The 22736-nt window shown below is 42.1% G+C and overlaps 1 protein-coding gene and 1 gene segment (V, D, J or C); both read left to right on the top strand.

The window, feature by feature from the left end:
- The window catches only part of LOC149862559 (T cell receptor alpha chain MC.7.G5-like), a 259667-nt gene that overhangs the window by 160171 nt on the left and 76760 nt on the right, over nucleotides 1-22736 (top strand). The gene's annotated exons all lie outside the window — the stretch shown is intronic.
- Nucleotides 10630-19480, top strand: LOC149862560 (T cell receptor delta constant-like). The segment is given in 6 exon segments: nucleotides 10630-10688; nucleotides 13718-13827; nucleotides 16297-16578; nucleotides 17574-17642; nucleotides 17974-18090; nucleotides 18843-19480. Coding segments are annotated over 5 exon segments (636 nt in total).

The following is a 22736-nucleotide window of genomic DNA, read 5'->3' as shown; positions in this document are numbered from 1 at the left end:
GGTTGCTTTTTTTAGAATTAAAGTGTTCTATACCAAGGCATGCTGGTGCTTGTTCATTATATCCAAGCCTTAAGAAAAACATTTTTTCCTTTGTGGAAACCTATTAATAATCCAAAATCTCTTTTTATTATGAAAATCTCCATAGAGGACTATAGTTATCATTTCAGTGCAAAATATGCTGTGCTCTTAGACACTGAGGAGCAAAGAACCTGGTTTTCTCTGATTTAAAAAAAAAAAGCCCCAGTGTTTTGTTTAAAAAAAAGTAACCCCAAATCTACATTTTTCCATGAATAAAATGTAATGCCTCTCATATATTAGTGGCATTTCATCTTAATCATGGAAAAATGTGGATTGGGGTTTATGCTTTTAAACCAAACATTGGGGAGTTTTTTGAATCAGAGAAGACCAGGATCCCTGCTGAGGAAGCATTTCTGAAATGAGAAGAAAATAAAAAGCAACCATTTTAGAATCATGGTCTGGCCAAGTTCCAGTGAAGCATTTTGCAGATGACACCAGGCTGGTGGGGAGTAGCAGACATACTGGAAGATAGGGCTAGGATTAAGAGAGACCTTGACAAATTAGAGGATTGGACCAAAAGAAACCTCATGAAGTTGAATAAGGAAAAGTGCAAAGTCCTTCACTTAGGATGAAACAATGCCATGCACCAGTATAGTGGCTAAGCAGGTATTCAGAACAGGACCGGGGGGGGGTGGTCACAGCGGACAATAAGCTGAACAGAAGCCAATAATGTGCCCTTGCTGTCAAGAAGGCTAACAGCAACTGGGCTGCATTGATAGGAGGGTTGCCAGCAGATTGAGGGAAGTGATGTTTCCCCTCTGTTCAGCACTGGTGAGGCCACATCTGAAGTCCTGTGTCCAGTTTTGGGCCCCCCACTACAGAAAAGATGTAGACAAATTGGAGAGAGTCCGGCAGATGGCAATGAAGTTTGGGGACTGGGGCACATGACTTGTGAGGAGAGGCTGAGGAAACTGGGCTTATTTAGCCCAGAGAAGAAAACACAAAGAGGGGATTTAATAGAAGCCTTCAAGTACCTGAAGGGCAATTACAAAGAGGATGGAGCTAAACCATGTTTGGGCAATTATTTCAGGTGGAGGGATTTTGGCAAGCCATTGAGGGCCACATACCAAGCAGCCAGGGGCACATAAATATTAATTTTCAAAAATTGTTAGGGGGCCCTGCAGGCCGAATAGAATGGCTTGGAGGGGTGCATCTGGCCCACAGGCCGCATTTTGCACACTCCTATACTAGACCAAGGGTGGGCAAAAGCTGGCCTGCAGGCTGGATTGGGCTTCCAGCAGACTCCATTTCCCAGCAGCCACTGTGGTGGCAGCTCCTTCTGGAAGCCACTGCAGAACCCAGCCCTACTGCACAGGGACCAGATCCCATCCATTCTGCACCCAATGCCAGAGCCAGGATCCATGTGGCAGGGTGTGCTGCTGGGATGGGGATGTGACTGGGAGCAAGCTAAACAGGTGGGGCCAGGGAGACACCAGGATCATGGGGCATGGGCAACTGGTGCCTCCCGCATCTGGGGGGCACCAGGTCACTGAGCGGGGGGGACTGATCACTGAGCCTGAAATCACCCGCAGCAAAACTGGAAGTGCACTTCCACCGGCACTTCCAGTTTCATGGCTGGTGTTTCCAGGGGGTGCATGGCCAATCTCAAGGGGTGCACATGCTAGAGCAGCTCCCCACCCTTCTGCATCCCCGGTCAGATTCCTGGGTTTGTGGTCCCATACTGTCATGTCCCTGTGCTCCTGGGGTCTCCATGGAGACTGGCCAGCAGCTGCTGGCCAGGGGCTGCTGGGAAATGGAGTCTAGCTGTTGGCCAGGTCCACTATTTTGTCCACCCCTGAGCTAGACTGCAGTCAATGGTGGCAGCTGACAGAACAAGGAGCAATGGTCTCAAGTTGCAGCAGAAGTTGAGGTTAGATATGAAGAAAAACTCTCTCACTAGGAGGGTAGTAAAAAAGTGGAACAGGCTACCCAGAGAGGTTGTGGACTCTCCATCTGTGGCAGGGCACCTTTGGGTGCCTGCCAGTTTAAAGGCGGAGGCAGGCAGCTACCAGGTGCCTGATGAGGGCAGCCATTTGGAACACAAGGCATATAAAGGCTGCAGCTTGCTGCTACTGGTGAAGGGAGAAACATTGCCTAGCTGAGCTGCAGCAGGAACAACTTTGGAGGTAAGGGCAGGAGCTTATGTGGATGGTTTGGAGGCTCCTGGTCCTGGGCAAAACCTAAAACTTCGCCCTGCCAGGGATAGGTGGCCTGGTGGGGCTCCTGGTCGTGTGGGAGTCCCCAGAAAATGCCAGGCCAGTTACCACCCTGATGAAAGGTGAGGAGGGGCACCTTAACCCCAGCCCCCATCCTCAGATAGGTTTTGGAGGCAGCTGAGGGAGTAGCGGGGGCTGAAGTCGGAGTAGGCCTGAAGGACAGCCCAAGGGGCGTGCTGAGTCGGGTCAAATGAGAGTAAACTTGAAGGGCAACACAAGGGCTATCCCCATGAGAAGTTGTGCCTGGTGAGAGGCTTGGGGCAGAATTAGCCCAGGGTTTGGGATAAGGACAGACTACATAAGGAGGGGAACTCACAGGAACCAAAGGTCCTGTGTGGCAAGGCCAGTGTGAGCGTAGTGAAGCCTGATGGCCCAAGAGGCTCAAGGAGGACTAGGGTAGTGGAGTGCGGCCTGGTAACAGGCAGTATGCAAGAGGCTGCAGTGAGAGAGGGGTGGAGTGGAAGAGGCCTCCTGTGAGAGGGGAGGTAGTGTGAATGTGTGTGTGCATGGAGCCCAACTTTGGACTCAGTTGGCTCCAGTCTCAGGCCAGGAGTAATGTTAACCTGGATGCCATCTGTAAGGCATGGGCTGTAGTGTAGGGGAGGTTTGGAGCCTCAGATAGTGCCCCTTGGCATCAGGGCATGTAATGGGTAGTTTCCTGTATTTACCATCTGTTTGTAGGAACAGCAAAGTCATGGCATGCAAGACCAGACAGATTGCTTTATAGTGACAGGTGGGAAGGCCGATGTGAGACCCAGTCTCGAGAGGTGCCCCCTGTCATACCATCCTTGGGGATTTTTAAGACCCACTTAGACAAAGCCCTGGCTGGGATGATGTAGTTGGGGCCTGTCCTGCTTTGAGCAGGAGGTTGGACTAGATGTGACCTCCTGAGGTCCCTTCCAACTGTCATGGTCAAGGCTTCTATGATTTCCCCAAAAATGCAACTTCTCTGAGCAACCACCCTCCAAGACACTGTGCCGGATCCCTTCTAAGCCACAAGCAGAATTTATGTAAGGTTATTTTTCATGGTATCTGGAACAAATACCCACAATGATGCAAAACACTGTGAAGACCTTTGCAAAATCTGTAAGGAGAAATAGGTCTTCCTGCTGCCTTGGGCAAAGGTGAAGCCCATTTCTCTTTATGAACTTGACTGATTTCTCACGAAGACCATTCAGAGAGACATCCTCAGTTAGGTTCTTTCTGGTCAATGGCGGCATGAGAATTTCCCCATGAGCAAACACACCAGAACACTTATCACCAAGCAGACATATAAATCTTTTACATGGCTGGAGTCTTAATGGGGTTCACAACCAAGACTGAAATAACCAGAATCACACCTCTGAGATATCTATTTGTAATTCAGCTGTACTACAGATCACCTTCCAAAAAGCAAAAGCTTTCCAATCTATCGAAAGTGTTGTCTGAAATTGAATATGTGAAATAAAAACCAAGCCCAGAACAAAATAACTAAGTCCTTGAAGCTGTTTCCATGCTATTTCAAGAGATTTGTGTACAGCTCTGTAGCACTGTGTACTCAGAAGTTACCTCCAGAGGAACCAAAGTTGCTCTGATACCAAGTAAGTGACTAATTTTTAAAGCTTTGGAAAAGACATTTCAATAAACTTTGAATCTATGAAAAAGTCATGGAAGATTTTTGAAGGCATCTAGGAGGAGATAGTCAAAATATGCCTGTGTAGTGTCAGGAGCGGTACTTTCTGCTTGTGTAGTGGTTGTAACAGTTTGTTGTAATATAATATTTGGATATACATACAAAAGATGATCATTAAGCCTTGGGATCATAAAATATCAACCCCTATCTTACCTTTGCCTAGGGTAGGGGGTCGGACTCAATGATCTGCTGAGGCCATTTCTGACCCAAACATCTGGTGACTGTTCGACACACCACCTTGTCAGCAAAAATTGCAATTTTATGGGAAGTGTTACTAAAAATTAATTTTGTTCTAGTTTGCAGTGTTAATGCATTTCCCACTTCTCTCTAGAAAGACCTTATTTCAACATAGAAAGATTTCAAAATCCATAGTAATACCATTACAAATGTAACAGAAATATTTGAATACAGTTTCAGAGTCAAGCCCTCAAAAATTACTAAGTGCCAGAATCAGTGTTTTTATGGAGAATTTATGCTATAAGCTTTCATTACATGACCATGTACTAGTTTCTCCACTTCCACATTATAAAGGTTGAAAGGCTGTATTAGAATGTTCTTCTCTGATCCCTTGCATAAAACTGGCCAAAATGTTACCCCAAACCTATCCCTCCAAGTCCACAGCATCTATTTAAGGCCCAAACAAGCCTTCTGGAAGACCATCTCTGGGCTTAATTTTTCAAACAATAAAAAACTCATTACATTCCACTTTTACCGTTTAGTCACTAAATTTAAATCACTTTTACTGTTAAATAAAAGTCAGACCATATCCCTCTTCTGACCTCCTGATATTTGTGGGTATTTAATTTAACAAAAACAGAGCCAGAGCCAAAAGTCTGGAACTGGAAGCTTGAAGAATTTAAACTTAAAATTAAGCTCAAATTTATCAGTGGATTCCACATAAGTGGAAAGTAACAAGACAAGATCTGATGCCCTTTTTAAGCAGCTGTGAACAAGATACTGGGCTGATGAAATTAGCCGGTGTAGGTTGTGCAGCTTAGATTACAATGCTAGTCTTGCTTTTCCTTGCCGTAAAAATTGTGCTAGTTATAATGGGTGGTCCTGCAGAAGTGCTTTCTATCTTTAATATTTGCTATTCCCCCAAAACTTGTTCTCTAAATTTTGCAAAAAAACAGAATTGGGAATAAAAAAGAAAATGCTCAACCACATTAAACTTTCTAGGAGATCAAAAACCTTCCAAGCCTTCCATCTTCATTATGAGATCACAAAATGAGAGCATTGCTGCCTGCCTGGCCAATGATTTCTATCCTAAAGATCTGAAGATTTTCATGAATTCTGGCAGTCAAACTATATATGAAGCTACTGATCCTGTCCTGACCTCCAGAGGGAAATACAGTGCTGTCAAGGTTGCCAGGGTGTCTTCAGAAGAAAACGTATTCTGCTCCATTCAACATAACCACGAATTTATTAATGAAACCCAAATTGCTGAGAAACAGTCAGGTATGCCTCCTTTAAAGGTAAAATGCAAGTTAACAACATTCAGATTAATTCAGGCAGCTGACTTGCAAGCAGGTTGTATTTCAACCCTTTCCGACTATTTCAATGGGTTTTGGTATAAATCATTCCCTTTGGGCTTGGTTCATTTGTTTCTTTCAGATTTCACATCTCTTCCTCCTGTTACCATCATACCTAAGATCTGCAATATTTTAGAATCCAATATCCCAGGTTGGTGAACATATTAAATATGTTGCTTCAAGTCTTCATGGTTAGAAGGTGACCTATTGGGAGGTTGGGATTTTTACTGGCTTCAAAAGGTAAAAATCACCAAGAATGAGGCTGTTAATTTATTCTGTATTTTCTGAACACCAGTTTAGGACCAAAAAAGTGTGTTTTTTTGTTTGTTTGTTTGTTTTTTAAAATGCATTTTATGTTCTATCGTTATGAATAAAGAGAAAAACATGAAGGTGTACTCCCCTGTCCTGCTGGGTTTGAAAATAGTGCTTGCAAAGAGCATCTTCTTCAATGTGATCATGATAGCAAGGTTATTTTGTGAGGTGAGTGATACTTTTTGCTTAAAAAATAAAGGGCCCAAGTAACATGACAATGTCCTCTAATACTTTATCAAGAAAAGACTTTATCCTTCTCTTCCTGCTGAGTCAGATAGATCAACAAGAGCTTTAACGGTAAAGTTACTAGGTTGTGTCCTAGCAGACCTGTGCTTATTTCCCATCTCTATAAAATTCTCCTTCCCCTTGAGTGATTGGTGAAAGAATTTTTAAATTGTTTCCTTTCTCTCTGCTTTGATTCTCCAACTATAGAAAAGGGGCTAATAACCAACCCCCTTGAATTGGAGAATGTGCTAAGACACACATGCGATCATGAAATGCTCCGATGTCTTGGCAATAGAAGCTGTGCAAATTATCATAAATAGACTGCTGTGTGGCCGCTGCTACCAAGTAGCAACATAGTAGTAGGATCTTATGTTTTATGTGCTTTAAAACTAGCTGGTGAGGACAATCCATCTTTTGTCTGTTTTGGGCAGACACATTTTCTTATTTTTCAGCCCATCTGTATGCAGAGGCTCTAAAAGTTAATTCAGTTCAACTTTCCAAAGTGGTCTTAATTTCCTGAACTTAATTTCCTTTCACATTGCCACGTGGGAAGGAGAGATTTTCAGTCTAATAAACTTAATGAAATGACAATATTGTTGTTTCTTTTTTAGGCTTCCAAGAATAAATGAGGAATGACTCGCGAAACAAAGCCAAGTTTCCATCATCCTTTATGCATTTACATTAATTACATTTACTGCTTTAATAGTGAAAATCATGTATTGTGTTCTTCTAACAGATATTTAACAGGCGACCGTTGATAACTACATAAAGAATTGTAGAGTCGTGATAACTGCTAAGTTAAGAAATGGAAAACATTTTCTAATGGAAAATTTTGTATTGCCTTTAACTACTATTAGGAAATTTAAAACTTTTGTACACTTTTGTATTCCTTTTAGCCTAATCAACACCCCCCAACAGAAACGTCACAAGATTTTTCTTAGATTGAAGTAGACTGCTAGATTAGTATTTCAAAGTAAATAATCTATGTGACAATACAGACTATGTGATTTTTTAAAAAACTTTTTTCCACTTGCATTTGCTTTCACACATATTCCTTTCCTATTTTTCAATACAATAGCAACATTTTGTTTCAAATGTTTATTGCTTATGTAATAAAAGTTATTCAACAAAAGGAATGAGTTTTTTTTCGCACTTATAACATATCAGATAAAAGGAAAGGAGAAACCACCAACAGTGTAAAACAGTGGGGAGAAGGGAAGGGGCATGCACCTGTTGATTTTTCTGCTGTTTGCATACTTTGCCCAAACACCGAGCAGTACAACTGGACCACATGAAAAACTCAGCTCACTCAGGGCCTGTGCTCATTTCACTCTTATAATACAGAGGAATAAGCAGATCACATAACCACATTTCCTGCTCAAAAACAGCAGTCTTGAGTGCCTGCAGCTCTCAGCAAGACAGCTGGCAGCTCCCTAAACCTGATCGTCTGGTACCTACAACACTGTTGGGAGCTCTTTGTGGAGTCACAAAGATGTCACATCTGCTCCATATCAGTTGCTTCATTTTAGCTTTCAGAGGTAATTCAACTTCTGAAGGCACTGGAGGCTTGCAAGGTCATCACCACAAGCGTTAACATCTTTGTCCCCATGCAGGTGTCCAGACAAGGAATAAAATAGTGGGATCTGGTGGAAAGGTGAAAATGCAGGGGGATTCCTACAGGATTTCCTGTAAAACCACAGAAATTGATTTGGTGAACTTCTGGAGTCATTGGATCAGACATGATCCTGGAAAGACGTTGCAGTGGGTAGTCTGTATTAGCGAGTTAGCTGGAGATACGGTATACTACTTTGACTATGAAATAACTATTCATTGTCACCAGGGACAATTCCAGGGAAGTGGTCTACTTACAGATGACAGACCTGAGCTGAGGATGCCACTGAGTATTACTGCACAGGGCTCTCTCAGTGTGTAGGCGTCAATGACAGCCCAGACCAAAAACCTCAAATTGTGGCAATTATGGCAGCAGCCATCTGTTAGGTGGTCTAAAGAGAAAGAAACCATTTTATGGAGGCCACCTACATATATATATATATAATAAAAGGATAAATGGGGGTCACTGCATCAGGAATGAATGGTGTAATCCAAAAATAAAGGGCTGCTGAGTATTCTTGTGTGGCTCTAGGGGACAGGACCAAGAGCAATGGCCTCAAGATGCAGATTAGTTTAGTTTGCAGATTAGTTTGCAGATTAGGAGGAACTTTAGTTTGCAGATTAGGAGGAACTTTCTGATGGGTGGGGGTGGGGGGTGTTCAAACACTGGAACAGGCTGCCTATAAAAGCTGTGGAATCTCCATCCATGAACATTTTCAAGAGCCAGGATAGTTTAGTCAGAGATGCTCCTGCTTTGAGCAAGGGGCTAAACTAGGTGTGATCTACTTTCCTGTGAATGTAAATCCCCAAGCCTGACATTCACAAACTCCTTGTCTTTGCTTGGAAAGAGGGCAACTAACTTTGCAAAAGGCTTCCTCAAAAACCAACCCTCCACTTGGTTTTCCTCTGTAAAATGACACAGGGATTTAATTTCCACAATATTGTGTCACCCCATGGAAAAAGACCAAGGAACCAAGAATTTATTGTTTGTATTTAGGTGGCACCTGCAGGCCCCAACAGAGGTGAAGGCCATATGGTGCCGGGTGCTGTACAGCCACATAACAACCAGAGCCCTGTACACAGACATTGTAAGTGAGTGTCTGTCCTGAAGAACTCATGTGCCAAATAAAAAAGACAAATTGTTTTGAGACAATGGGCAAAATGAAGGGGAAGTGGTTAGAATTATAAGGGAGATGCATTGAGTTGGGGGAGGGGAGAAGAGAGGGTGTTTTTCCATTAGCATAGTCTGCACCAGTGTCAAGCAGTACAAAAACTGAGCTCCGTGACACGTAGCTTCCCCACAGTGGATGCACATTCTTATTAAACAGGGGAACGTGCACATCGCCTAACTATGCTTCCTGCTGAAAGCTAGCAGTTCTCATTAACGCATAGCTCTCAGAGACACAACCTGGAGCTCCCTGAATTTGTCTGGTGACAGTACAACACCTCTGAGAGCTCTTGCCAGAACCATAAAGATGATAGATTGCTTCAGTATTGCATACTTTCTCTTGGCTCTCACAGGTAGGTTGATTAGGAGATACATTGAAGTTTCACAAGGTTATTACTGCAAGTCTTAATGTCTCTCTGTTCCCTTGTAGGGGTCCAGTCTAAGATAGAATTTGTGGCATCTGGTGGAACAGTTAAAATGCTGGGGGACTCCTTGAGGATATCCTGCAGAACCACTGGCATTGACTTCAATAACTTTTGGCTCTGCTGGGTCAGGCACATTCCTGGAAGGGGACTACAGACGGTGGCCTATATTAGCAAGTTAGCTGGAGATACAGTGCACTATTCTGATGCTGTGAGAGGGCGATTCACTATCTCCCGGGACAATCCCAGGCAACTGCTTCATTTGCAGATGTCAAACCTGAGACCTGAGGATGCTGCTGAGTATTACTGCTTATGGATGGCACAGTGTGGAGGCTTGTGCATGAACCAGGACAAAAACCTGCATTGTGTCTATCAGGACACATATAGCCACTGGAGAAAAGTGATGAGGTTGGCTTATTTAGATGTATTTTTTTTCATAAGCTACAATGCATAATAGAAGTGGGGGGTAATTGGGTTAGAAAACAGTATGCATTAACAGAAGAGTGTCCTCCATTCTTAAATTAAAACAGAAGATAGTTTTAAATTTAAGATATCTGGATGCACCCTTTGAGTTGTAACATGAGTGTGCAGCTTCCCAAACCAGTTTGAGACACTGCAAAGATGTACTGCAAACAAAAAAAATGTTCCCCATGCTGCATATTTGCAGTGTAGGCTCAAAATTTGATACCTGGATATCCAGGTATATAAAAAACAAACAAACAAACCAAAAAACCAAAACACACACAGAGGAAAAAAGTGGGGCAGGACACAGTCCCAGACCATGCCCTGAGGGAACTCGGAAGCTGGTGCTCTGGAGAGATGGTCTGGTTTCTGGCCAAAGCATCTCTACGTTCTTCTGTTGCCCCAGTATGCGGGGAATGCACCCTTGGCATGCTGGGGCAAGCAGAAGCACGGCAAGGATCTGGCTGACCGGGATGCAGGTGCTGTCAGGGGTAAGTAAGGACTGGGAGGCGGGGGGGAGGCTGTACTTGTGTGTGTGGGGGGCTGGTAAGGGGGTATGGGTCCCCATGGGGCCCACAGCTCCCCACCCTTGGTGCAGCCCCTCCGCAGCATGGCACAGCCCTGATCACCTCAGAGCTGGCACTGCCTGTGCCACCTGTCGTGTGCATTCCTATAGCCCCAGGCTGCTTGGACTGTCACCTGGGGGCTGGTGCTGCTTGTGGGGACCACACATCATACCTTGCCGGGTCCTGCCTCTATGGAACTGGCCCAGCCTGGCCAAATAGCACGCAGGGCTCATGGATGAAGGACCTGGGCCGGCACAACATGTAGTCCCCATAAGTGGTGCCAGCCCAAGTGGCCTGGGGCTGCAGAAAGGTGCACAGCTGTGTGCAGCACCATGCTGAGCCAGGCTGCATCTGTGACAGGCGGCATGGGCTTCGAGGTGATTGGAGCTGCACCGTGCCACAATGAGGCTAGCAGCAGTGAGATGTGAGCATCCCATGTCACTGCTCCTTTGGGGGTGAGCTGTGGGTCCTGCAGGGGGAGACTGGGGTGGGCAGTCCATGTGCTGTGTGTGGAGGGGCTGTGCCCTGTTGGGGGCAGGAGACCTACCACTCCTGAGCAGCCCCCCCACAATCATTTCCCCACACCCTTTCCCACCCCGCTCCTGCAAACCCCCCATCCCCCCCATCATGCATCCATCATGCCCAGCTGCCAGATAGGATGAGAGCTGCTGGCAGGAGCTGTGGCTGCAGGGGCAGCTGTCCCCACATCCTAGTTAGTGAAGGGGTCAGGGGGAGCTGTAATTGTTCTATGATAAGGAAACCAAAAGCAAATATCAAAACAGATATTTAGAATTTATTTTATTATGATGATAGAGACAGTGGTAGGTTTTCAAATTGCTTTAAAAATGGTAAATATATCAATAAAACATCTAACTGATCTCTCTCTCATTTTAATTATGGATTTAGGGATATTTAAAGAGTGAATTTTGGATTTTTTAAATCAGAGTATTTGCAGTTTTTAAATAGGGAACACCACGATGGGCAGAGGAGTTTGCTCAGGGCTGGCATGAGCAACGGACTAGCACCCAGGACCCAGCTGAAGGGCAAATGCGGTGGCTGACCTCCTGGCCATTTGGGGACAGGAGGAGATGCTCTGATAGTTCAAAGCAGGCCACCACACTGAGAACATCTTCCAGGCAATAGCTGCCCAGATGGCTGGGCGGTGTCACACATAGCAGTAACGCCACACAAAGGTGCAGATGCCTGTGCTGCAGCCATGCAGTCCCCATCCAGGTCTGGCAAGTGCACAGCTTTTGGGCCACATGCTGTCACAGGTAGTAGCAGGTCACAGCCAGGCAGGAGCCCCCACTTCTAGACTGCTGCAGTGGGTAGAGGGTGCAGGGAACTCAGGGCTGCTTCAGCAGTCCAGCTGGCATAGGGGGTAGTGTCCCCAGATACCAATAGGTCGGGGCCCAGAAGCTGCTGAGAGCAAGTAGCCCTGAGCTGCTTGCCAGGGCAGCTTTTTGTACTACTGGGGCCAGCACAGGTGCTGGCACCAGTCTCTAGCTCCCCTGGCTGCAGATCCAGGAGGAGCTAGTCAGGTTTATTTTGCCCCAAGTGGCACAACTTGCCCCACACCAAAGTGCACATCCAGGCATGTGCGATGAGGCAAAAATCCCCAGCTCAAATTTGGGCCACTCCTATTTGAACTGCTGGAAGCGCACATGCCTGCATGTGTGGACATGCCTCATGTGTCTAGATTTCAGAAGAACCTTTAGGTTTTAGGCCCACAAATCTCATGGACATTTAAGGGGAAGCATATTCTTAAGTCTGTGTGGGGTTTTCTTGGATCCTACCCTATTCCAGGTTTTATTCTGGGCTACTTTACAAAGGGAAATGAGGATCTCAGTTCCCACAAAAGATTTCACTGGATGCCAAGGAAGTAAGGAATCCATAGTCAGATTGCCAAAATACAAGTGACAAATAAAAATTGAAGAGCATGACAGACTTAGGCAGATAATTTTCCTTGACATGGAATGTGAGTGTAACTCCTAAATGTACTCAGTTTTCTCCAGGGCTCTTCTGCACAGGATAAGCAGAAGGTTATTTCTGCAACTATACATCACTTAAGATGCAGTAAGCAAGGAATCTAGAATTAGGTTGCCTTCATTTATCATTTGATTTGTGGTAACTGGCTTGCTCATTTCAGAAAAGGAAGAGAGAATCTGGACATTAAAACCGATGTCAACCATCAGATTAGATTAGTAGTAGCAGCAAGTCATTTTACTTTTTCAGGTGTCAGGCAACTAGGAGCTTTTGAAAAGTCCCACTAGTATCTTACCTGCTGCTTTCAGATAAGGCTAGATTTTCAAAAGCTACGTCATTCACATTGAGATTGTTAAAAAACACATTGAAATTATTTACTCCCCCCCCCAACTCCTTATTTTAGTGCCCTGATGCCTGGACCGTCTTTCTTTTTAATGGCCCAGGCAGGCCAGAGAAGACCTGTACCTTCTGATGGCTACTTATTCCAGAATCTCCTCCCTTTGGTCCTTGTGAAATATTCTCTTTGGATGAGAGATTCTGGCTATTTGCCATTGGTCTGTATCACATTTATCAAAGGATTTTGGTTTCCCAGGTAAGAACATGCCCTTCTTTAGAGTCAAAGAAAAAAACCTGTGTGTGGCTTAAAGATATTTCTAAAAAGGCTCTGAATTTATTTAATCTGCTTTCAGTTCTTTCATCTCCTCAAGAACATACGCATCAATGTGAGAAGGCAACCCTGAGTGTTTCACACAGCATTGGCTGTCTAACCCACCTAGGGAATGTTATACTTGCCCACATGCTCTCAGACGAATCTCTATCCATCATTTCTCTATTCGATAGGGAACCAAAAGGAGATATCACAACTGGTATATACTGAGGTGTATCAGTGTACATACACATGGGAGAAACTAACTGCTTACAAGAGTTTCTGGAAAAGGATAAGAGGTTCCCAAAAGTTCTGTTTTTGGAGAACTGCCCCAGGTAAGAATGATTGTTCAATTTTATTTCTCAGTCTTTGTATCCAAATAATATTCATTTGAGGGACCAGATCTTCATCTGGAATAAATTAGCATAGGGTGGTTTCTCTCTCTAGAGCTGCACTGATTTAGCCAAGCAAAGGTCAAAGGTAAAAGTATTCAAAAGCAAGAAAATGAAAAACTTAAATAATCTATTTAAAAAATAACTTGTTGTTCACACAAAAAGCGGATCTGTCCCAGTGGGATTTTCAAACCACTTTAGGGAGTTAGGCATTGAAGTTACTGGGAATTTGGTGCTTCGGTCACTTTTGAAAAAAGAATGACATTTAATCCTTTGGGCAAGACTTTTCATGTTATTTAAGTACCTAAATATCAATTGGAACAATGTTTTAAAATGGCAGTTAGGCAACTATATGCTTCTTCAGGAAGAAAAAAAAAATATAAACCTATATGCCTACTGGGCTAAAAACTTATTTTTTGTGTTAATCAGGGATATTAAAATGGAAAGTATAATTCAACTGACTCAGAAAGTCTCACCTCATTCTTTTGTTTGGGAAATACTAACAACAGTAACAGAAATAAGGAAAGTACGAATAAGCAGTACAGTTCATAGAAGCATGGTAAATACATGTGTGGAAGAGCCCATTTGGAACTAGTTAAGAAGACTAATTATTCATAATTTCTATTTCATTGGCATGACCAATAGCTCCCCAAAAGGACATGGAAAGTAATATTTGTATGCATGTTTGGGAACAGATTTTATTTGGTTCCACAACATTGACCTTGCATTGTATATGCCAAATAAATTGCCATGTACAGAGTGCTGAGAAGGCACCTGCCTTCTTACCCTCTTTCCACCCTGCCCAGAAACAATGTTTTGCAAAGAAGTGCATCACTGTGGGGCTCAGCAACACCATGACACAAATACTCCAGGAGCCTGTACAGAAACCTGGAATCATAAAACAAGTATTTTTTTCTGGTTAAACACGTGTTTTTATAATGAAACTTGTAGTGTGGAAGATTTATGTCACCTTTTTAGTATTTACTTCTGTAACCTTCCCCCTAATTGTCAGATAATCATAAAAGCACAGCATATACAAGATGTGAAAAACTGACTTCATGATTGCCATCCTAATAACAAATTGTTCCATTTAACCTATGCAGATCTGTATTGAAATACTGGAGGAAGAAACTCCATCTTTCAAGATTCAGTGAGGAATAAAATGACAGCTGCAATTGTTTTATCCTTATTTTCTTAAGTGAGGTTTTTATATAACTCTGTATTGCTGTGTATGCTGATTTTTCTGGAACAAAAGTTACAGTAGATGCAAGTAAGTTCTTGACTTTAAACTCTTCCCAAAACTCTAGAGAGAGCATTCACAGACTATTACACTTTCTTTCTAAAACTTCAATGTTCTATCATGAAAACCTTTTTTATGAATCATAAGCAACTATGGGTCTAGTAGGCATATTTTGCCATGATGGGCCCAGATCCTTAGCAAATAGAGTATTTTTACTCTGTTGAATTAAGTGGACCAGGCTTTCAGGTGGTGTAGATCCATGTAGCCCCACTAGATAAGGACCTATCTCCAGCTGTTTTAAATTAGGAGAAAGGATGGACAACTATCCTCATTGGAAACCTAGGAATTTGTCTCTAGCTAGTGTGGCATTGGCATAGTATCCTGGGTACAGGTGCCAGCTGTTGCAAGTTGGATCAATTCTTAATGGTGTCCATGTAAGTTTGTGGATTTATAGTATCTGAATAACCGGCTCGCTGTAACTCTGAATATGCCTGCAAATTCTAGTCAACAGGAGAGACTTGGGTTTGTCTCTGCTTGTAACTGTGTTTCTTTTAAAATTATTGCTATTAGCTTGATGCTGTCTCATATTAGTGTACAGTAAGGAAAAACATGGTAGAACACAGTGGATGAATCATGCAAAGTCCTCTCCTACTTTGGCTGCTATTTTTTTTTGCTTTTAAAAAAAATATCACAAAGTCAAAGGCATTTTGATTTTGAACATCAATTGACAGTTACTGTTTTGCTAGAGATAGTTTTACACAGTCTAAGTGTCCTTGTCAGCTGCTTTAAACCAATAGCTAGTCTAACAGCTTAAGTTTTTATCATTTATCTAAGTTACATTTAGTAGAGCCTGAGAAAAATCCTATCCAATTCTCATAATTTTCCAACAGTTAACCCTTTAAATATTTTTGCAAAGAGTTATTCCATCTTGTCTTAGTTTTGTTTTGGCCAAGGCAAACTCAGTTATGATTTTGTTCTGGTCTGTGTTATTACTGAATCCAAAGGAAACAATAACAGACACACAATCAATAGAACTTTTGATTCTAGCATACTTGGGAAATTTTTTAAAAACTTTTATTTTCCCCTTCTCCCCCCAAATTTAGACATGTTACTGTCCATCATATTAGAAATATATATATATTTGAGTATTTGGGGACAGCAGTACTGATTACATTAGGCAAAATTTGGAGACAGGAAACTTTGGACTGGATTCATCGATATACTCAAGCTATTTTAAGTCTCTGCAGCATTACAGGACAAACTAGCTGGTTAAGATGGATTTGTTGCTGCTTTGAGTTGCTGGAGTGATACAAAAACAGAGAGACTCTACCAACAAATCTTCCCATAAAGTTTCTTTCTTCAGCTTGGCGTTTGTTTTCCATTAATTGGATAACTGGTCTTGAAAATGGACATTTAGAAACTCAGCTCACCATACACTAATGAAAAAAGATAAAGCCTTTAAGCTTGGAATGTCAGGCCAACATTTTCAAAAGTGACTAGTAATTCATGATCAGGAAAGTTTTCAGTGCACAACTTGACATACCAAAAGGTTTGGGATGCTTTGAATTTCAATGTTTCTTAAGACACTTCACACTGGGAACCCAAACACTGAAGCTAATAAATATCACTTTTTGGAAGTTGTGCTCGCAACCTCTCACTGTATCCCTAAACGTGGTATGTGTGATCTCTTTGTGCTGAAGCCTTTACGTGCTTGAGAATTGACTTTCTGTACTAAGACACGCTTAACATGACCAATTATTTCTTCCAGCAAACCCAACACCTTCCCACCCTTCTGTCTTTATTCTGAAGTCACAAGACTCCAGTGGTACAACTGCTTGTCTAGCAAAGGATTTCTACCCTGAAGAAGCGAAGATATCACTGAACCCTGGCAGCCCAGTTCTGTATGAAAGAGCTGAATCTGTTCTCACAGCCGGAAGAAAATACAGCTCTATAAAGGTTGTCAACCTCAGACCGAATGAAGACGTGCGTTGCTCAGTACAACACAACAACCAAAAGATTGACAGAACCCTTGCACCAGAGAAACAGCCAGGTACAGTTGGATGAATGAGCCCTTACATAATCTTCAGCATTAGGCTGGTTCCTCAGGTGGTAAAAACTAACACTGTGTCACTGAAGGCAGTGGAGCAACACAGGTTTTCATCACCTGAAGGGCCATGGCAATAACCTAGCATCCTCCTCCATAACAGATTCCTACTTGGGGATTCTTGCCGGGAGGAATCTGCTCTTCCCTCCCCCATAGTTGGCTTCAGTTTAACTCCAACTTGAGGTTAAACTGAAGCCAACTTTTTGCAGTGACATCCAGCCTCAGTTTGAAGATCTTCCCCTCTCGATTTTAAAAGCTCTGCAACAGGGATGAACTTGAGATACACAATCCACGTAGCTGGGTTTGAAGAGGAAGGCAGGGAAGCCCCTGAAAAACCCTAGACACATTCAGTGATACTACTTATATTAAAAGTTATCCTCATCAGTTTTTCCAATTTGAAATTAAGGATGCAGGTTAGAGTTTTTAAAGGATACGGAAGGGGCAGATTTACAGAAAGTGCATAGCTAGCATAAGCATTTAACACCTACTCCAAGTCTTGAGAATTACATACCTAACCTTTTTTCTACGCCATTGTGTGCCTGATTTCCTTTAAAAGCTGGATTTTCAAAGGAGCCTAAAACTGACTGAAGTTATATGAAAAAAAAATCTTTGGCCCTATCATACCCAACTTTTGAAAATGGAAGTAGTCTCCTAAAGCACGTCTGAAGATTTTGCCATAGATCTTGTCAATTTATCTTGTGGACAAAGGAGCCGAAACATCAGTCTTCTCTTCCTATGACCATGTTGCCTATAAGCATTCTGTCTGATAATCACCTGAAGATGATCTCTGAGGGTCAGCTCTCAAACTAGGGTCACTTTCTTCAAGTCAACAGTCCTGTGCAGCTACACAAGCTGAGTATCTGCATCCAAGTCCACAAAACCCTAGTAGTCTATCATTGAAAGTCCAAATTTGGAATTTATTTCATTTGTTTTTCCTTCAGATTTAACTACCCCAGCATCCACTGTAAGTGTGACGGAGGCCTGCAGAACTTCAGATTCCAGCCACCAAGGTCAGTTTAAAAAACAAATGGAATTATAGTGCCCAAATTGCTGCTGAAAGGATGGGCACATGGATATGATATTAGGAGGCCTGGTAATTTCCTCCCCTGCTCTTTGCCAGTCCCCTTCCAGCTTTTCTTTTCCTCTGTGTTCCCAACATGAAAGCCACTCCACGGAAACCACAGGCTTATCCTTTGTGACCTCTACATGAACATCCCGTATCCCAGAATCAAGTACCTACGATAATCTACTCTGATTCTAAACTGAATTTGCTCACTTCCCTTCCTCTCTTCAATTAAACTATCCCTCTGAAACCCATGATCTCCGTTACTCTTTTTGCAGATGAAGAGATGGAGAAGACAAACACTTTGTCCATCACTATTTTGGGGCTGAGGCTGTTGCTAACAAAGAGCATTGCTCTGAACATGATTATGGTCACCAGATACCTCATGTTCTGAGGTAAGAGGCGGGAACTGGCAGCACTCCTGTGATACTTAGGCCCTTTTCAATTCTTTGAAATGAAAGCACAGACTGCACACAAGTCAAAAGGATTACTCAAGACCCAATGGTCTATTCCCCCTCTCCCCATGCCATCTCCACCCTTTCTCCCAATTTACATAAGGCACTTAGGCTGGTATTTGAAAGAGTTGGTTAGTTCTTTTGAACTCCCCCCCTCTCCTTTCCTTTTGGCCTCAATTACTCAGATATTCCTTTGGTTTACAGTGTCTGTTTTGGATGCTATTCTTGAAAGTGCCCAAAGGAATTTGGTGCCCAACCTTCCATTGGAAGGCAGTAGAGATCGACTACCTCCTTCCCTTTGGCCCTTAGCAAATTCCAGCCTTAAGGTGTTTGGGGCAGCAATTTCGTCTCATTTCGTTAACACTGAATGTGGAGCAAACACATTATTTGCACTGGGATTCCTGTCTGTTACCATAATAAGGATTATTATGATTACAAAAAACTGAGAACCATATTCTCAGAAAGGATTGTGCTCCATCAGTCTTAGGTGGAACTATACGTTGCCTTATGAATGGCTTCTATGGAATCAATTCAGTAGGAACTCAGAACTGGCAAGGTATGGGATGCCAATCCCATCAAGGTCAGCAGGTTTTCGATCAGAACTAAAATGTAAATAAACTTGGGAGAACAGAACTGCTGCTATATTACACACAAGTAATCAGAGTTTTGCCTTGTATTTTTTCCCCTTATAGCTTGGAAGGAGCAAACCAATAACGATCTGAAGAAAGGATCATCCAAAAGCTACCTGAAGGTTTAAAAATGGAAGGGAAGTACTTTCTAATATTTTCACTGCTATTTTTTAAAAATCAAACACACTTTTAGTAAAGTTTTGCAATAGATAAAGTTATTGAAGTCTACCGAAAACCAGGTTTTCGACTTTTTTCTTTTTTTAAAGCTTTGAGAGCATTTATGATGTAAACAAGCAAGCTTTCCTAATGTTTTTTCCACAGTACAACAGACTATTTAAAACAATGGTGAATGGTTTTTAGATGTTGGTATGAAATCCAATCCAAGGCAGGAGTCACAAGCTTTGTATTTTACATACACAACACCAATTTAAACCAACATAATTTCTCCCAGGCTTTATCTTTTTTTTCCTCTGGTATCAGGATAATGAGTGTCATTTATTGTTCATAGGTGACTTGGAAGAACACCTCATTTTCACAAAGGAAAAAATGGTTCTTTTTATATGTAAACTAGTTCAACCTTTTAAACTTTAAAATACCAATGGAAAGTTGAAGTAAACTTTTGCAGTATACCTTACTTGTAGATTAATTGAGTTTTGGGTTAATGTCAAGCTAATTTTAGTGTCTGAATTAAAGTATTTAACCAAATTGTACCAAATGGCAACATTTCTCTGATGTCTAATTCTTGCTAGAGTGCACTGATCTTGTTATTCAAAATATACGATACTTTGTAAATAAACTGAAACTTAGCTAAACAAGATTTGATTTTTATTTGCAGTTTTAACTGTCTGATAGTTCTGTGCATAGAGAACATGCCAACTTCAGCAGACACATTAAAAGTTACATTCCAGTTTAGAAAGATTTAAGTGTAGAATATATTTTAGGACCCATCTGGCCTGCACACCAATCTGGCCAGGAAAAGGTCTTCTTACAGAAAATGTTGACAACAAAACCACTAAAAAAATGACATGCTGGAACCTGAAACTTGAAAGTATGCTTTTATTTTTTATTTTTTTTAGGTTTCCCCCCATATTTTGGGAAAAATATTTGAGGGTGCACTTAGTGTTAGGTGGGGGGTGTGGGAGAAACACAATAATCTTTTGTTTTCAATGAATACAGACATTCTCTGCATACATTTTCACTTAGTTAAAACTTTAAGTTAATTGTCAATAAGATTTTGACCATACAACTCCCATTGCCCATAACATTCAGTTTTGTTCCATCTAGATAGATATTTTGTTCAAATCTGTTGACTCCATTCAAACCCGCTTACAACAACTGATCTCTTAAGTTAAACTGCAGTTGTATTTTAGTTTATAAAAACAACATACACACACTTATCTAACTTTCTCCCTCCCTAACACTCAGCAATAGAATTTAATTCCTCAACCTAACTGGCAGGGTAACATTACTAAGTATCCAATCCTTCTTGACATGGTATAGTCTCAATTCATGAGGATATCCAGCCTTTTTCTGAATGCTGCTCAGCTCCTGATATGAGTGATCCCTTCTGTGGGTATTTCATAGATTTCATAGACATTTGGGCTGGAAGGGTCCCCAAAGGATCAGAGTCCAGCCCCGTGCCCCAGGGGCAGGAAGACAGCAGAGATCATAGGATCCCAGCAAGATAAACATCCAAATGTGTCTTGAAGGCGTTCAAAGTGGGTGCTTGAACCATCTCCAGCAGCAGTCTACTCCAGACCTTGGGGGCTTAGACAGTAAAGAAGTTCTTCCTCACATCCAGTCTGAATTGGTTGTGGCAGAGTTTGTGACCGCTGGAGGGAGATCCTTGTCCATGCCTACCTCAATTGTACTAGATTGTGGCCTCTCCACCACCTCTTCTGGAGACTCCTCCTGAGGTTCTGGTTACATTTCTCCCAGTATCATTTATTTTATGCATTCCCCATCTGTGGTTGCACCAAGTCTCAGGATCTCCTAGTCAATCTCTTCCTGCCTTTGAACAAACTTACTGTCTACCAGACCAAGAAGGAAGTGCTGGCCATTGGGAACCCAAGTCAACTGTGGAGCTGTTTTCCTGTCTTTCCCTGTTGCATGGCTCCAGGCAGAGTTTCACAGGGTGGTGTTCATCAGCTTCTTAGACTCTGTTTGGTGCCCCTCTCCCTCACCTTGGAACTCTTGTTATCAATCTATGACCCACAGTATGTCCTGTTTTCTTTTCTCTTGTCCCAAGGAATCACTTGTTATGTACCTAGTGGCCTCCTTAATCAATGGAAGCTCAGTTTTCCTGGTGAGCCTAGTCCCAGTTCTCCCCTTTTACACAGGAAATAAGCCTGACATTAGTGACTACCTATTGATTTCTACAAGCTAACTGCTCAGTGCAAGTGTGTGAGAGAGTGAGCCAGTGCATGTTTAGGTGCGAGAGTGAGTGAACCATTGAAAAAGTAATTTTTAATGTCTTACTTTTTAGTTTCATGGAACATCTCCTTCACATAGCCACTGCTTTTAGTGGACAGATACACTTTAACTCAATCTACAAGCTATTCATTGTAGTGAATGCTCAGAAAAGGTCCAAGCATTACAAAGCAAAATGTATGAAATCCAAGGCAGGAGACAAGTTTTGTATTTCACATACACAACACCAATTTAAACCAACATAATTTCTCTCAGGCTTCATCTTTTTTTTTTTGGTATCGAGATAATGAGTGCCATTCATTGTTCATGCACCCAAGCTATTGCCCCTGCTAGCCTCTGAGGACAGGAAACTGCTGCCTGGGGAGGAGGTGGGGGGAAAGCCCAAGGCTGCTGGGGTTTGATAAAGGATAAGGTTACTAAAGCAACCTGGGACTTAAAAGATACAGGTGTCAAGAAGTTGGCCCCCTCCATGGCTGCTCCCTTCTACACCCACCCAGCACTTATCTAGCAGCAGGATGAAGCTGGCTGTGCTGTGGTTTCTCACTATGAACTAAATCTATGAAAAAAACTACTACAAACAACCCCCTGCAACCGTACGTTACAGAAGATCTGCAGCCACTGAATTGAGCAGAGCTGTACTACACATGGTGCGAGTAAGTACATTCCCATTAAAGCCAAGGAGAGAGACCCCAGTATGGTTTTACCAAGTCTTGAGACATAGCAGCGAAATCTCACTGTATCATGCATTCTCCTTCTGCACTGCATTCATGCTAGTATATATACTTCCATGCTAAGTGAAGCACTCCCTCTGGGGGCATACAATTGAAAGTGACTCTCTTGCTTTTTAGGGTTAGGGTTAAGCTTAAGGCTACAGGTGAGTATAATTTGTATTATACTCCCTCTGGAAGAGCTTTGTCCTTAAGATATTTTGTGTTCTCCTCTTATTTTTTGTATAAAAGGGGGGAAATAAACTGGTTCAGGCTGAAGTGAAATAGAGGTTGTATGAGTTTTTTGGTGAGGTGAAGTTATAGTTTCAAGTAAACCAGAACAATTTTTTTCTGCCTGAAAATTAAAAGTTTTGCTCATTGAGTTTTTTCCCCCCCCCCTATAACATCTTCCATTTTCACTTGACAACAAAATCAAGACTCTTGCTATGGAACATTTGGACTAACATAAAAATTCAGTTCCTTCATTGAAAGTACTTAAATTCTAAAAACCATGAATGTTGAGAGGGGTGGGGGCACAAAAACCTGAAACAAATATTTCTGCCTTTTCGACAAGTTGAGACTTCCCCAGTTTTGGTTTATAACAGTACTTGTGATGTTTTCAAGGAATGAGGACATTTTCTGAGTGAAGATTCACTTAATGAGAAAGCTAATTACCTACTAAAAAGTTTATTATAATAAAATTTGAAATTTATCCTAAATAGGTAGATAGAAGGTTATGTTGTTGAATAGACTCTCTCTTTAGTAGTTATTAGCTTAGTTCATGATCTGAACTAATAAGGCATTCAGCTCACTCAACACC

This window comes from Crocodylus siamensis, chromosome 6, assembly GCF_052110815.1.
Source record: "Crocodylus siamensis isolate JL-2025a chromosome 6, ASM5211081v1, whole genome shotgun sequence".
Taxonomy (NCBI): domain Eukaryota; kingdom Metazoa; phylum Chordata; order Crocodylia; family Crocodylidae; genus Crocodylus; species Crocodylus siamensis.
The sequence above is the reverse complement of the archived record's forward strand: the minus strand, read 5'-3'. Positions and strand labels throughout refer to the sequence as shown.